Source organism: Lissotriton vulgaris, chromosome 5, assembly GCF_964263255.1.
Source record: "Lissotriton vulgaris chromosome 5, aLisVul1.2, whole genome shotgun sequence".
Taxonomy (NCBI): Eukaryota; Metazoa; Chordata; class Amphibia; order Caudata; family Salamandridae; genus Lissotriton; species Lissotriton vulgaris.
The window spans coordinates 1,723,128,021-1,723,145,325 of record NC_141693.1 but is presented as its reverse complement, the minus strand read 5'-3'; the positions used below and the strand labels follow the sequence as shown (position 1 = coordinate 1,723,145,325).

At 44.1% G+C, this 17,305-nt stretch overlaps 1 protein-coding gene across 18 annotated transcripts in view; it reads right to left on the bottom strand.

Annotated features, from left to right (window-relative positions):
* The window catches only part of HDAC5 (histone deacetylase 5), a 1,827,433-nt gene that overhangs the window by 347,019 nt on the left and 1,463,109 nt on the right, over positions 1-17,305 (bottom strand). For all 18 annotated transcript variants that reach the window (XM_086923942.1, XM_086923931.1, XM_086923932.1 and 15 more), the window contains 4 exons: positions 14,309-14,429; positions 13,512-13,561; positions 13,324-13,431; positions 12,518-12,573 (listed from right to left, as the gene is read on the bottom strand). In XM_086923942.1, coding sequence (XP_086780068.1) covers positions 12,518-12,573; positions 13,324-13,431; positions 13,512-13,561; positions 14,309-14,429 — 335 coding nt within the window. The remainder of the gene's footprint in view (positions 1-12,517; positions 12,574-13,323; positions 13,432-13,511; positions 13,562-14,308; positions 14,430-17,305) is intronic.

Sequence of the window (17,305 nt, the reverse complement as noted above, 5' to 3'; positions counted from 1 at the left end):
TGAACTACGGCAGAGCCATCGGCTCCCTAGAGTCACAAATTACGCAATGGTTGCGCCTGCCCTTATCGATGGCTGGTAGAGTCGCCATTATCAAAATGGTTGTCCTCCCCCGTTTCTTGTATCTTTTTAACAATATCCCCATTCCCCTCACTAAAACCTTTTTTACACAACTACGTACATTATTATTGTGCCTTGTTTGGGCGGATAAAACGCCTCAGGTTTGTTGGCAAACCTTGACCTTGCCGTATGAAAGAGGGGGCTTTGGAGTTCCTAATTTCTATTTATATTATCTCGTGGCGCAATGCTGTTATGCACATGTTTGGTTTCATCCTGACGCACGCATTCCCTATTCTAAACCGGAAGCACACTTGGTGCGCCCCCAGTCTATTGTCTAAAATTGTCCCTGCGGGATTCAAACGAGACCCCCGTGACATCCAAACAGTCATCCACCATGTGCTGAGCGTGGGTCAAGCTGCGACAGTTACTCGGTCTCGACACGCTCTATTCTCCGGCGCTGCCCCTGCCCAACCCTTCTTTTTTTCCAATCACCGGTGAAGTCCTAGTCCAACGTACACTGGCAAAGTTTCACATCAACACAGTGGGTGATCTGTTCCCTGAGGGTCAAGCTTTCTCTGCGTCGGAGGAGGCCCGCTTTGCAGACCGTTCCTTCATGGACACCTGACCATTGTATGTGATGCAATCTCTTTGTTAATGTTATGTTATGTTATGTTATTAATACTTTTACCGCAAGACAAAGTACCTTGAATTTAATCCTCTGGTGTACCGGGAGCCAATGGAGAGACTGCAACGATTTGGAGACCGAGCACCTCCTTGGCAGGCATATCACCACTCTGGCTGCAGCATTTTGAACTCGCTGCAGCCGGGTGAGTTCTGACTGATTAATCCCCGCCAAAAGCGAGCTGGCATAATCGAGCCGGGACAGCACTGATCCTTGAACCACCAGTTGCCTGGTGGGTGCATCGAAGAATTTAAGAATAGGTCTTAAACCTCTGATGATGCCATAACAAGTAGCCGCCACCTTCTTGGTGTGACACATGAAGCTGAGGGTTGGATCAAGCCAAACCTCTAGATTTTTTATCTCTGATGCTGGAGAGGGGGTCACTCCCAGTTCAGAGGGCCACCACTTGTCGCCCCACAACTCCGCCTGCTTGCCGACCACCATAACCTCGGTCTTCTTGGTATTTAACTGGAGACAGTTGGAATTCATCCAGTTGGCCACTGCCCGTAGTCCGTCACGGAACCTGGGAGCCTCCATGTCTGAGTTCCCACTCAACGTGATCGCCAGCTGCGTATCATCTGCGTATGATACCATCGTCAAGCCCCATTGCTTGACGACCGCAGCCAGCCGCCTCACGTAAAGGTTAAATAGGGTGGGACTTAACGATGACCCCTGTGGGACCCCCAGGTCCAACGGCTAGAATTTAGACTTGCCGGGCGGGATCACAACCTGAAAGGACCTTTCAGCAAGAAAAGAGCGGAACCAGCATAGGGCGGAACCAGTGACACCCACTTCTTCTAGTTGCTGGAGCAGGATCCTGTGCGAGACCGTGTCAAACGCGGCACTAAGATATAATAGCAGTAGTGCCACCGTCCGACCCGCATCAAGCACAGAACGCAGGTGTTCGACCATAGAAAGTAGGGCCGTCTCCGTGCTGTTGCCCGCACGGAACCCATTCTGGGTAGGGTCAAGAATGTTGGCTCTGGTGAGATGGTCTGCAAGAATTCCGTTCACATGGGTAGCCTTCTTCAAAATAGGTGTAACTACAGCCTGCTTCCACCTAATGGGAAATACACCTAAAGAAAGTGACAGGTTAATCAAAGAAAGCACCGGGGTGCGACATAACGACGACATATTCTTAAGCTGAGCCGGTTTCAACGGATCTACAGGAGATCCTGACTTAATTTTAAGGCTCAGGGAATCAAAGGCCTCCATTGATAAGGGGGGCAAGGAAGTAAGGAACTCACTTCCTCCCAAGATGCAGCTGACCCGCTTCGAGATTGGAGGGCCCATCGAGAAAGTTCGGTAGATGGCTTGTACTTTCTCGAGGAAGAAGGAGGCCAGACCCTCACAGTGGGAGTCTGAACATATTTCCGCCGCCGTTGTCCTCTTAGCCATAAGATCCTTTAGCACCTTAAAAATGAGTTTCGAAGGATTCGAACTGTTCTGAAACTCTTGGGCATAAAAGGCTGCTCGTGTTCTGCACACCGCCCTATGGTAGGTTTTGATTTTAGCAAGGTAGCAGGCCTTCAGTTCAGGATCAAAAGATTTCCTCCATAGCCTCTCAGCCTGTCTGTAGGTTTTTTTAAGAGACGCTAAGGCACTGTCGTACCATGGGCTAGGCTCTTTCGAACGACACTTAGACCATACCAAGGGGATCAAAGAATCAAGGGCATGGGTGATCCACTCGCAGAAGAGATCATATCCGCGGTCAACATCTGTGAAAGGGCCAAGTGGTGCCCCCTCCAACAGATGGTAAAAGTCCTCCAATCTTAGTTTGTTCCAATGTCGCCTAAGAGCTAATCTGTCCTGAGATATAAAAGGAGGTTCAAATATAGGGCATATCATTTTCACCAGCATATGGTCTGTCCAGACAATTTGGGTGGGACAAAGAGCCCTGACTCCCTCTAAGTTGGTAACGAATGTACATGATCTGCTGCCATCATTTATGCGACCTGCACTGCAATGTTTAATTTCATTCTCCATGCGAAACTGAAAATAAAGGTTTAAAAAAAAATATATATATATACATATATATATATATGCAGATTTTAGACACAAAGGCCACGTCAGTTTTAAATACAGGGAAAGAACTGCAAAATTATCTATAGTACTTTTTCCAAAGTATCTATTATCCGAAATTGACATTCTATTGGCCTTGGCTACCCTTTCTTACTTACCATCTTGTAGCCACATTAAGGTTCTGTTTTTATCATCACAATGAAATATTAGCTGATGCCTTTTTCATCTAGGTATAGATAGATCATCTTAACTTTTCCTCGAGTTTACTAGTAAATCATTTTAATAATTTATCACATTTGGGTATCGGTTATTGGAGTTTTTCACTTTTATGTATTATACACACATCTATAGGGCAAATGTATTAAGATCATGAACGGAGGTTTTTATAAATTGGACATATGTAATGGGGTCCGTCTTTTAACAGATTTTTTACTGCGTATTTGGTTTTAAGAAATTTGGATAGGAGTCAATATTGACACAAACAATTATTATTGGGTGTAGCATTATATAGCGTACTTGTACATGTGAATTGATTTAAACTTATCAGTGGACCAAGTGATAGACGTGTCATTCCCTAGGACGAGGGCTTCTGACTAGCCCTAAGGTTAAGCATCAGCACTCTAGTATATTGTAGTTTGCACATTCAGTATAATTGCACTGTAATAGGCTAATCAGTATTTTTTGCACAGTATCAGATTTCTTTTCAGTGTATTTGCACAATGTAAAGTATTAGTACTGTAATATTTGCGTATTTCCACAGTAATATTAATCGTATGGACTTTGCACAGGATAATGCTAAATATTAGTACAGTAATAATTGCGTATTTGCACAGCAATATGGATTAGGAGTACCTTGCACAGGAAAGACTGTCAATTTAGAGTATTTTGCACAAAGAGATATCATCATTACTGTAGCATTAGCGTATTAAAACGCAAAAAATAGTCCAAACTACTAGGCTATTAACCATGATGAGTGTTGTTTATTTATCATCTACTGGATGTATGCTGACCCATAAGGCCATATGATCTCCGGGTCCTGTGCTATTAAGTTCAATTCAGCACTGTACTATTCATGCACGTGCACTTTGTTTATACTAACTTTGTGCTTCAGATATTTTATTTATCTTATTTAAGGATGTCACACAGCGACAATGTATGTTATTAACTTAACTTCATTGACTATGTACATTGGTTCAAACACATATTGACGGACGAAAGATGTTGTTTCCCAGATTTTGAAGTATGTCCTTCATTTTCATGATGATGTGAGTAATCATTTGGGGTGAACTAATTTACTTTAAAAGGTCTCCAAAGACGCAGCGTGATAGTGTGATCAAGGCCACAGGACGTGGCCAAAACGCGTCATGGGCAGCACAAGCATTCAATAAAACTTCATATTTAAGCACCAGCAAGATTCCGGAGTCCGTTGCATCGGTGGGCATTTGCATGATCAACATTTGAATGCGTGTCTTGTAATATATATATATATGTACACCATGGGTGTCAGAACTCTTCTCTGTGTGGGCAAGCTGATTAAATGCGCTTCCGAAAACCTCCTCAAGTGTGGCCTTTTCTCTTTCAGTGAAGGAGTCTGTTCGTGATACTTACTAGCGTGGTCACCAGCGACGCGCACAAAAGGCTCCCGCTTTCTTCAGAGGCCCTGTTTTGCTGGACTACTGTTCGCAGTCGTTTCTACTCCGGGTTACCGGAATTTTACAGGGTCCACCACGGATCACCAGAAGAAGTATGACGGTGAAGTTGCCACTGAGCAGCACGTCGGACTTGGAATCTGCCATGTCCCCCGCCAGAAAGGATTCCGTTGTGAAGTGGTTAAAGCGGATTGGGGACTGGAGGAAGCGCCGCTGCCCAATTGTGTTTGTTGAACTTTGGGGGCTTTTCACTGACATTGCAGCACAGACATTCTCCCCACCTCGTTTGCGATACTTACCAGGATCTTGCTGTTGCATGCTGGAACCTGTAGGCGCTGGGGCTCTAGCTGACCACAGGAAGTATATGCAGTGTGACATCATCGTCGTGGGAGTGGCTGCAGTCCGTGGATGAGATGAAGGCTGGACATTTGAACCTTCGCTCACACCCCTTCTTCCTGCACTTTCACCCGGCGCTGAAGAGGCTAAGAACGCCGAAATGCATCCGCCACCATGGGTGTCAGAACTCTTCTCTGTGTGGGCAAGCTGATTAAATGCGCTTCCGAAAACCTCCTCAAGTGTGGCCTTTTCTCTTTCAGTGAAGGAGTCTGTTCGTGATACTTACTAGCGTGGTCACCAGCGACGCGCACAAAAGGCTCCCGCTTTCTTCAGAGGCCCTGTTTTGCTGGACTACTGTTCGCAGTCGTTTCTACTCCGGGTTACCGGAATTTTACAGGGTCCACCACGGATCACCGGAAGAAGTATGACGGTGAAGTTGCCACTGAGCAGCACGTCGGACTTGGAATCTGCCATGTCCCCCGCCAGAAAGGATTCCGTTGTGAAGTGGTTAAAGCGGATTGGGGACTGGAGGAAGCGCCGCTGCCCAATTGTGTTTGTTGAACTTTGGGGGCCTTTCACTGACATTGCAGCACAGACATTCTCCCCACCTCGTTTGCGATACTTACCAGGATCTTGCTGTTGCATGCTGGAACCTGTAGGCGCTGGGGCTCTAGCTGACCACAGGAAGTATATGCAGTGTGACATCATCGTTGTGGGAGTGGCTGCAGTCCGTGGATGAGATGAAGGCTGGACATTTGAACCTTCGTCACACCCCTTCTTCCTGCACTTTCACCCGGCGCTGAAGAGGCTAAGAACGCCGAAATGCATCCGCCACCATGGGTGTCAGAACTCTTCTCTGTGTGGGCAAGCTGATTAAATGCGCTTCCGAAAACCTCCTCAAGTGTGGCCTTTTCTCTTTCAGTGAAGGAGTCTGTTCGTGATACTTACTAGCGTGGTCACCAGCGACGCGCACAAAAGGCTCCCGCTTTCTTCAGAGGCCCTGTTTTGCTGGACTACTGTTCGCAGTCGTTTCTACTCCGGGTTACCGGAATTTTACAGGGTCCACCACGGATCACCGGAAGAAGTATGACGGTGAAGTTGCCACTGAGCAGCACGTCGGACTTGGAATCTGCCATGTCCCCCGCCAGAAAGGATTCCGTTGTGAAGTGGTTAAAGCGGATTGGGGACTGGAGGAAGCGCGGCTGCCCAATTGTGTTTGTTGAACTTTGGGGGCTTTTCACTGACATTGCAGCACAGACATTCTCCCCACCTCGTTTGCGATACTTACCAGGATCTTGCTGTTGCATGCTGGAACCTGTAGGCGCTGGGGCTCTAGCTGACCACAGGAAGTATATGCAGTGTGGCATCATCGTCGTGGGAGTGGCTGCAGTCCGTGGATGAGATGAAGGCTGGACATTTGAACCTTCGCTCACACCCCTTCTTCCTGCACTTTCACCCGGCGCTGAAGAGGCTAAGAACGCCGAAATGCATCCGCCACCATGGGTGTCAGAACTCTTCTCTGTGTGGGCAAGCTGATTAAATGCGCTTCCGAAAACCTCCTCAAGTGTGGCCTTTTCTCTTTCAGTGAAGGAGTCTGTTCGTGATACTTACTAGCGTGGTCACCAGCGACGCGCACAAAAGGCTCCCGCTTTCTTCAGAGGCCCTGTTTTGCTGGACTACTGTTCGCAGTCGTTTCTACTCCGGGTTACCGGATTTTTACAGGGTCCACCACGGATCACCGGAAGAAGTATGACGGTGAAGTTGCCACTGAGCAGCACGTCGGACTTGGAATCTGCCATGTCCCCCGCCAGAAAGGATTCCGTTGTGAAGTGGTTAAAGCGGATTGGGGACTGGAGGAAGCGCCGCTGCCCAATTGTGTTTGTTGAACTTTGGGGGCTTTTCACTGACATTGCAGCACAGACATTCTCCCCACCTCGTTTGCGATACTTACCAGGATCTTGCTGTTGCATGCTGGAACCTGTAGGCGCTGGGGCTCTAGCTGACCACAGGAAGTATATGCAGTGTGACATCATCGTCGTGGGAGTGGCTGCAGTCCGTGGATGAGATGAAGGCTGGACATTTGAACCTTCGCTCACACCCCTTCTTCCTGCACTTTCACCCGGCGCTGAAGAGGCTAAGAACGCCGAAATGCATCCGCCACCATGGGTGTCAGAACTCTTCTCTGTGTGGGCAAGCTGATTAAATGCGCTTCCGAAAACCTCCTCAAGTGTGGCCTTTTCTCTTTCAGTGAAGGAGTCTGTTCGTGATACTTACTAGCGTGGTCACCAGCGACGCGCACAAAAGGCTCCCGCTTTCTTCAGAGGCCCTGTTTTGCTGGACTACTGTTCGCAGTCGTTTCTACTCCGGGTTACCGGAATTTTACAGGGTCCACCACGGATCACCGGAAGAAGTATGACGGTGAAGTTGCCACTGAGCAGCACGTCGGACTTGGAATCTGCCATGTCCCCCGCCAGAAAGGATTCCGTTGTGAAGTGGTTAAAGCGGATTGGGGACTGGAGGAAGCTCCACTGCCCAATTGTGTTTGTTGAACTTTGGGGGCTTTTCACTGACATTGCAGCACAGACATTCTCCCCACCTCGTTTGCGATACTTACCAGGATCTTGCTGTTGCATGCTGGAACCTGTAGGCGCTGGGGCTCTAGCTGACCACAGGAAGTATATGCAGTGTGACATCATCGTCGTGGGAGTGGCTGCAGTCCGTGGATGAGATGAAGGCTGGACATTTGAACCTTCGCTCACACCCCTTCTTCCTGCACTTTCACCCGGCGCTGAAGAGGCTAAGAACGCCGAAATGCATCCGCCACCATGGGTGTCAGAACTCTTCTCTGTGTGGGCAAGCTGATTAAATGCGCTTCCGAAAACCTCCTCAAGTGTGGCCTTTTCTCTTTCAGTGAAGGAGTCTGTTCGTGATGTATATATATATATGTATATATATATATATATATATATATATATATATATATATATATATATATATATATATATATATATGTACTTGTATATCTAGTGAAAAGGATATCTATGTGGCATTCACATGAAACCCACCATACTCAAAATTAAATGAATCTATGAAAGATCCAACACTGGATAAGAAAACTAGTTACTTGCCTGTAACTTCAGTTATCCAGTATTGGTATCTTTCATAGATTCATAGGCGACCCACCCTCCTCCCCAGAGAGGCTTCCCTTATTACTTTTATATTAAGCTGGTCACTTGTGCTTGAAAATCTGAGAGACTTGCCTCTCTGTGGAGTGTTCTAGAGGGTGCTAGAGCCTGATTGGTTGTGTTTCTTTTTTTACAAAAGGACAAGGATGGGCTACTACAATGACTGCGCAGTCCATTATAGCCTATTACAATATGTTTTACTACTATTGTATACATATATTATTTTTAGCGTGAGACTCCCACCTCGACGGCAGGGATGATTCAAGCATGTGCATCTATGAAAGATCCGATACTGGATAACAATGACTGTACATGGTGAAGCCTACCGTTTTGGAAAATTCATTACAATTTGTTTGAAAAGAGCTTTGTGTGAACTTTGGAGTAATTGTAGCATTATTCAGCAAACCTCGAGTGTGCACTACGAGACTGGTCCATTGCCCGGGATCAGCAGACCTGGTTTTATACAAGCATGCCTTTGGACAGAAGACGTCTTAATTTTAGTAGTTTGGGACTGAAGAAGTGGTAAAGTTGAAAGGTGTGCAAACTACACATTTGAATCTTTGTTTGCTAGTGCTTACAGCTGGGTCAAATAGATTCTGCCTTGTTTCTGGGCACAACACATTGTGGTTCATGCAGTCCGTTTTTATGAATACTGTATTACCTTGAATTAGGGTGTGAAATGCTCTCAGCGCCAAATGGATTGCTGTCAATTCAAGCTGGTTGATATGACAATCCTGTTGATCCTGTATCCTGGTACCCTGGATCGTTATGTGGTTGAGGTAAGCACCCACACCCATGAGAGAGTTGTCTGTGATAAGGGTCACTTGCGGTTGAGGGTTGGGAATTATATGTCCAGCAACAAGTTCTTCAAGTTCCAATATTTTAGACTGTTCTTAACACTGGGCTCCAACATCAAATCTTCTTCCTGGGCATCTGCTTGTGACCACTGCCTTGCTAGACACTCATGTAGTAGATGCATATGTAATTTTGCATGAGGCACAATTGCTATGCATGAAGACATCACCCACAACAGTTTCATTACCATCCCTAAAGGCATGGGATGTGATGTCTGAAAAAGAGGCAGCAACCTTTGAAATGCCATCATAGTCTCTTTGTTGGGGTAGGCTTTCCCTGTCCCACTATCTACCACCTCCCCTAAAATGGGGCTAACTTAGGAGGGGTTGAAAGTGTGACTTTTTCGAGTTGGCCTTGAACTGTAGTGTATACAAGACAAATATGAATTTTAAGTATGTGCTAGGGATTGTATCGGCTGCTGCTCCTTATCGGCGAGTTGTCCAGAAGTGTAAATACATGAATGGTGTTGAAGGCAAGAATGCCACAAAACGCAAGCGCTTGGTGAACAATCTTGAGGACACTGTGACCAAGAGTAGGAGAACTGTAAACTGGATATGGTGTCCACTAACCACAAACTGCAGGTAGCAGAGATGGACTGATGGATGAAGCAGGCATCATTGAGGTTGATAGTTGCCATGTAATCTCCTGTGCAGAGCAGCAGTATAATGTCATGCAGGGTGGTCATTCTGAAACGCTCTGACAGGATGTACCGGTTCAATGTTCTAAACCCAATTCTTCTGCATGAGGAACTAGCATGAGTAATACCAACCCTAACTGCAAAGTCCAGATCTCTCTCAGTGACTCTATTGGAGAATAGAGTGCACACCTCTTGCATTCGAATGAACAGGTGCTCCTCTGAGAACAATTCCAATGATGGAGGAAGGTGTGGTGCGTCAGAGGGAAAAGGGAGGGCAGAGCAATGCTGAACGATTTGGAGGATTCATCTGTCAAATGTAATAGAATGCTACCCTGGAGAAACTACTGGATCCTGCTTCCGACTATGTGTTTGTATGCCAGCTTTGAGGCTGTTACCGCAGAGGGGGGGACTGGGAGGAATGATGCCTGTGGTGACCTGCGTGTTGTCTACCAGATCCATATCACTGGCCTTGAAAAGACTGGATTGACTGCAGTGGGGGCGGGGGGGGGGGGGGGGGGGCAGGGTGGAAACTGGAATTGCCTGTACCCCAACCCCTGGGGTATTCTTTGAATTTGCTCAACTGGCAAGGAAACTGTTTGGCAGGGGCTGAAAGACCCAGAGTGTGCTGTGGCATGACCCTTCTTAGAGTGTTCAAAGGCAGAATCAGCTTTTATGCTGAACAAGAGTGATCTATCAAAAGTGATATCCATAAGGGAGACCTGTATGTCACTAAACTGGTGTCAGCCACTCACTCCAGACAATGAGTAGGCCCAATTAACCAACAACATTGGCTGTCCTCTTTGCTAGGCTAGCCGAAGCGAGCATTCAATTTCTGAATGCCTCAATCTTCTGACTCCCTGTTTGAGGGGGGCGTAGGGGGTGGAATAAGGAACTGCGGTTCTTGTTGCTGGTGAAATCCTGGACAACCAAACTCTCTTGAATATGACTCTGTGCAAGGAAATCAGGGTCACCAGACTATGGCGTCTGGCCACCAGCCTACTCACCGGCAGGCAACAACAGGGCTTAAACAAGTGCCCATTAAGGTATATGTACTGGCTTCATAGAACATGCTCAGGTAATTCTGGCCAAGGTTGCAAAACCTAAGCAAGAACATTTGTCTTGACTTCAACAGAAGGTAGTTATAGGTCCAGGACCCTAGCTGCTCTTCGAATTACCTAAGCAAAGGAAGCTATATCTTTCCTTGGGGCCCAAAGAGGCAAGTTTAAACCTCAATCGTGAGAAGTATCAAGCACACTGGCCTCCTATCGTTATCTCTGGGTGGTGGCAAGCTCTGTCTGGTCAGATTTGGAGACAAAAGACAACGGAGCACCTAGGGCACTTCTGAGGTAATGCAAACATAGGATCAGACTGTATGGTTATATGGGGACCCGTTGCCCAGTAGCAGATTTGGAATGGGATCCTGGTTGGGGTTGAGCCAAAGCTGATTTGGAATAGATTCCAGATTTTCCTCCAGCTTCAGTAAAGATGAAGAAGGCAGTGGTATGGGTCTTGGACACAGGATGGAAGTCTGCACTGGAGTCGTTGTTAAACCTGTTAAAGTGCTCAGCAAATCCAACTGAGAGCCCAAAGGCACAGCAGTATTGCTGCTGCAGCATCGCTGATGTCCCGGGGAACTCGGGGTGCAACAGGATCAACTGTGGAGTCAGCTCCTCAATCAGAGATCAGGAGTGAGATGGATTGGCACCTTTACACCCTCATAAATTCTCCTTTGATAGAGAGTGGCGGTAGGTGGTTGAGTCCCGCTTCACTTATGTTTCTGCTTGGACTTCGATTCACCAGAGGACCTGTTGTAGGAACGTCCTCAGGAACATGTCCACGTCTTTGACTTGGAGTGAGAGCAGAGCCTGCAACCTCTTCCTGTGTTTGGCAACATACAGCTTCACTGTCCTTGATCACCTTTGGGCTAAGGGCAGAACTCTTGTTGTGCAGAGAGTGCATCCAAACACTAAAAGCACACCTTGAGCTGGTCTGTGACCAGCATGTGTTCCGCAGCCTTCCCGTGGTTCGAAACCTGTGGTTTTAGGATGGAACATCAGTACAGTGCACACTAGTTTTCATTTTGGGAGTCAAAGAAAGACTGCTGAAAGTGGGGGTGGATCTCCTGAGTTAATGGGAGAAAGTAAAACACCAAAAACAACTTTTTATTCTTTGATAGGGAGGCGAGTTGGATAGGTTTCCCTAAAATCCTCAGCCTGTAACTACTTGGACATATTATAGTGATGGCGTGTATTCAACTGTGTTTATATTCCATTAAAACAATTTATTGACTGAACACAAGGATATTAGGTCTCTGACATCACTCCAAAATGGAGTATTGCTGAGAATCAGAAGCCTCTAAATAGATCATCTTAGGTTAAACGATAAAAACCTTGAACAAAATGAAAATCCCAAATGATATGGTACATTACACCTGCAGATTCATTGAGCAAAGCCAAAGTCTGGATTGCATACTACCAGTATCAGTGGCATTTTCGGCATAGTGGACCTGGGGAGAGAGAGGAGAATAAACATTCACCCTGCTGACTCGTGATGTATTCTTACCTACTGTCAGAACAGGTAATACAAGAGGAAGCAGAGACAGTATGCACGTTTACAGTAATGTACTATATTTTTTAATTCCACACTTCTGAGCAGCAATGCAGTTTCCTGCATGGTGGAAACCAGGTTCTCAAAAATTGGAAACATGAGAAAACTGGATAAAAACTCTGTTTACTTTGCCAATGCCTCTGTGAATACTACATACATGTGCAAGTTAAGACCAATGGTGTGCAAGTTAAGACCAATGGTGTGCAAGGATAAAACTATGTTGTAAAGTCAGACATTTATAAGGAAAGAGCCCCCTCGAGCATTTAAGATACACCACACAGTGCTTGAAGCCTCCCTCTTCACTAACACCAGAAGTTTCACTCAGTGTACTATTTGTTATGTCCTTAGCAGTGCTAGAATAACCACTATTCTTCACTTTCCCTGTATTCTCCAGTAGGCTTTTAAATTTACTTTTCTGCTATCCCACCAGATCTTCTGTCAGTAATGCAACATGTAAACAAAAAGAAGAGAAAATTGTTATACTCACATGGCTGAAGATTCCTCAGCGTGATGACCAGGTGGTCGAATGACTGCAAAACCGTTCTACGATATATTAAATTAAGGCAAAGGGAAAGAGAGAGAAAGAGGTAACCAGTTTATATGTGTACTCTGCAGTGCCAAGTTAACGCAACAGAAAATAAAGGCCAGCCTAGGGAATTAAGGCAACTATGAGGGAGTGTGGAAAAGCCAAGCTCAGTTACATTACCAGAATGCCACTTTGTCCTTGGAAGTTATAATGTAAAGCAAATTTATGTTGTAATGTTAATGGCAGAGTTGCTCAACTGGAACCTGCCATGGTCTCAGGTGCCAACACTGAACTTGACGATAAGAGTCAGTTTTTCCTACTGCTCCCCACTAAGAAAATAACCGTTAGAATGTTTTCTTTTTTCGTGAGAACAACCATAACACATCTTAATTGATCCTTTTAAAAGTATATTCTGACCTTTTCATTTGATTAGCTTATTCAGCATTTTTTATTGTTGGCACATTCAGAACCAATGGAATGAGACTTAGGGTCAAAGTATAGGCACGAAGAGCATTACGGTGGCCTTCTGGTGAATGACTTCACAATAGAATTCAAAACCGTAGCTGACATCAAACAAACAAATGTTCTACAATGCATATAGTATGACTGTCAGACAGAAATGCAGAACTGGGCGAAGGGAACAATTTGTTCTCTACACTTAATACCCCCTTTAAGGATAAATCAGAAGATTATCAATTCATATGAGCCAGGAAAAGGCTGTAGAAGCACTATATTCAGGTGACAAAGGAGCTGAGTGATAGCCTTACCTTGAGTTCACCCGATGCCACCTTGAATGCCAACTCCACCAAGCAGCCAACAGCCATACGTACAGCACTGGAGGAATGCATTTCATTCCAAACAGTGTCACTGTCAACCTGCCAAAAAATAAGCACGCTTAGACTAAGATCTGTGCTCCAAAGTGCCCCTGTTACCCAAGCATGGTATCACAACTCACCCCAATTCCGCCACATGGTAACACTGCATACATCTTCTGTGTCATGGGACCTGGAGAAAGCAAAACCCCAATGGCTATAAGAGCGAGTGATAGCCAAGGTCCATGCAGACATTTCTCAAATTGACAGAACAGCTGCATCCACTGGGTAATGATATCTTATGTAGGATTGTTTATTATGGATTTTGCATATAATCTTTTTCCATCCTATATGCCATCACATAAATAGCTAAGAGGCACAAAGGGGGTGCCTTGAGAAGGTAAACGGAAGGGTCCAACTGGCAATTCAGCTAAAGACATACCGCACAACGCAATATATTTACATAAAGAAGATAACTGATTTAAATACACTTGAACTTGCCAAAATACTGCAGAAGTTTTCAGAATTCAATTTATCGTGTTTTCAACATAAATGCTTTTGTTCAGTAGGTCAATTCACAGGCCTACTGAAATCAGGAACACTACACACTCTGGCATTCTAGCTCTTCGGCTAGGAAGTGAATCAGCAGCAGAAGTGATAGTAGGAGTGAGCTGAGCTGAAGTAACACAGTGGTAAAATGCATGGTAAACAAAACCTGAATGGCAGTGGGGTTTGACAGTTTTGAATTAAAAGATTGTTATTTTATGGAGTGGGAAGTGTCACATCCCTTTCATATCCATTATTTCTAAAGTTAACCACTGCGTTAAAAGAAAATATTACAGAAACAAACATACAGGTCAAACATAACACAAAGAATCCATTGAAGTCTGATGTGAATATCTTTCCTAGATTGAGAACACGTGCCTTGGAGGGTACGTACCCAGCAGCTTCTTGCTGTCAAGTTTCTGTCGGTTTAGAGGACTAGTTCCATATAGTAAGGCATGATGCTCTGAATGTACCATCTGAATTTCATCAAGGGTAGCTTTCCTACCTCTGATCCGCTATAAAATAAAGGAGAGATTATTAAATATTTGCACCATACACCGTCCTATAAATGTACAAGGTTAGACAGTAGGTATTCTAAGACATTTGTAATTATTTGTCTGCCTGGGATAATTCACTAATGTGGCTCACTGTGGAGACATCATATCTACGTAGTCTCCATTCAGACTTCTTTGCACATGGGGTCCTGAAACCAGCAACACATGTCAATGTGCAGTACCATAGTTATCCATGATTAAGGCCACCACTACAATTACAATATACAGTAGGCCACGTTCCAGCCAACAGTGGACTGGTAAAACAAAAATGTATTACCAGTGTCAATATTTTTGAGTTTGAAACTCTTCTAGGTTCACATGATGTGCAACTAGTACTAAAGTATTAACTTTTGGTATCAACCATAGAGGGCATCATGATAACTCAATGTGATGTTAACTGTAAGTCCCAACCATTATTATTTTTTTTCTTTTAAACATTTTAACAGGACACTTACCGTTACTCCTTCACCTGGTAAGCAGAATGGGAATATCTGAATATTTAAGAGCTTCACTCTGGAACTATTGTTATTGGTAAGTAGTTTTGTTTTGAGATTCTTCTATATTTACATGCTGTTCACTGATTATGTTATGGTAGTATCCCCTTCTGGAGTGAGGGTTTAATGCTGAGCAGTGCCAAATAAACGTCTTAATATATTTGACATACTTGAGCATCCTTCTGCGACTAAATATGTACAAAAACATTTTTGCGAGTGGAGTATATGTATTGAACCCATAGTTTAGTATCCAAGGAGTATTTGACTAATGCACAACTGAACAGTTTGTAGTATTCAACTTGCTATGGCTCTATTAGTTACAGTGAAGTCTATGACTTGTGGTGCACAGGGAGCAAAAAACTGTTATAATTTTCTTATTGTCTTTATTGCGTGCATTTTGCACACAATTTCTCATAATGCATGTAATGTAAATAGAGCTCTTCATGCTGAGTTAGTTGGCTATGGAAGAAAGTGGGTAACTGCATCGTCTGATTAACAAAAAAACTGTGAAACTACATTTGGTACAAATGAAAGTTGGTTTCCAAAACTCCATATTTTATGTACAGTCAAGTGCGATTCCTGAAGAGTTAAAGCTTTGAACTCACTTAATGAAAGTGCAATTCAGAAGGCTGTTTTTAAGGTTACATTCTTTAATAGCGATATGCTTTGGCACAAAAAAGTGTTTTAACGAAACCAGCTTGAACCACTCTAATTAGGTCATATAACCACATGTGAAGAATACAGTCTTTTCCAGTACTTTAAGAAATTGTTTAATAATATATTTTGAAAAATCTCTGTGATACGTTCCCTTAGTATATGCGGTTATAGCTGATATTTGTAACCTTAATTAACATAACAGTAAATAGATTAAGTATTGGAGAATGGCTTTCTCTACGGTTTGAATGGTCTGGATTTTATATTTTCAACAACTTGTAATGGATGTTGTCCACTTAGCTGCGTAACAGTCTAGGGGATGGTGTCCTTGCCTCATGTTATAACTAGGGCTCCCGGTTTTATGGTAATTATTTTTTTTTAACATTTATATCTTTATTTATCCATATTTATTTTTAAGTCCATTTCTCTGTATATATCCGCATTTATTTTTGTCGCAAGCAAAAAAAAGACTTTGCCGCTAGTATTTTTCCACATTTATTTAAATAGGCAGTGCACACGGTTGTTATAGATGTAGCTATATTTTTATATGTGCCAAATTAAGTAAACAGAATACTGTCATCTGAAAACTACCATTGTAATACAAGTCACCGTGGTGTCAGAGATTACTTGCAGTAATATTAGTGAGCTGCTGTTGTGTTACAATATTGAGAACACTGTCACTAGCCATGATTATTAGATGTAAACATAATTTGAATTTAGACGAGTGCACCTGTGCACTTTTAGTGACCTGGCCAAAGAGGCATGAAAGAGCTGTCTACTTTTGAGATAAATTTGAGATTTGGATGCCTCGTTCTCCTTATTGTCAGTTCCATGCTCCTCCCTGCAGCATGCTCTGTGGTGCGAGTTGACTATCCACATAAGAGAGAGCCAACGTTCTCCTGTGAAGCAGCAAGCTCTTATTTCAGAAAGAACTTAAAGGTCCTTGCATTAGTCATGCCGGGCACTATTTCCCTCACATTTCTAAGGCCTAAAATATCCAACAACACCCATGTGAGCTGGCAGCTTTTAATTAACTTTCTTTTTTAAACTAAATCCTTCGCTAATGCAAAAACACATTTTTCATACGTTGAAAACATTGGGCGTGTATCACTTGCCTTATTTTACTTTCTAGTGCCTAGTAGAAACTGAACAATTTACTTTACACAGTAATTCCACACAGTTCCTCGCATAGTGGTGAAAAAAACGATTTAACTTGAAAAAAAGCTTACAAGTTTGCCCCGGCTGTCTCTGTCTCTCAGGAATGTTTGTGTTTCTTCATTTGGCGCCAAGTCAAAGAGGAAAGTTCACATTTTAAGGCCTGAAAGTATTGCTAATGCAACCTAATTTCCCTATTGCTTTTATGCCACCGGTCTTTCTGACCTTTTTGGGTCACACTCATTTTCCCGCGCCCAACAAAAGATTAATGGCCCAGCAGGAGTTAAACTGAGCAGGCATAAACAGCAATCAGGAAGAGGGGCGAGGTGATGCAATCCTGGGCTGGAGCACGGATTGCCAAACAATTCTCAGAATCTGAAAATCTGACTTGGTCGTATTTTACAGTTTCTATTTATAAATACAGACAGAAGAAAAATATTTTTCCGTCTGTATTTATATGTAAAAATCAGTTTAAAGCGGGTAGCAGATCCCCCTACACCGACCCCCGCTAAGGCACGTGCTACATAGTTGACC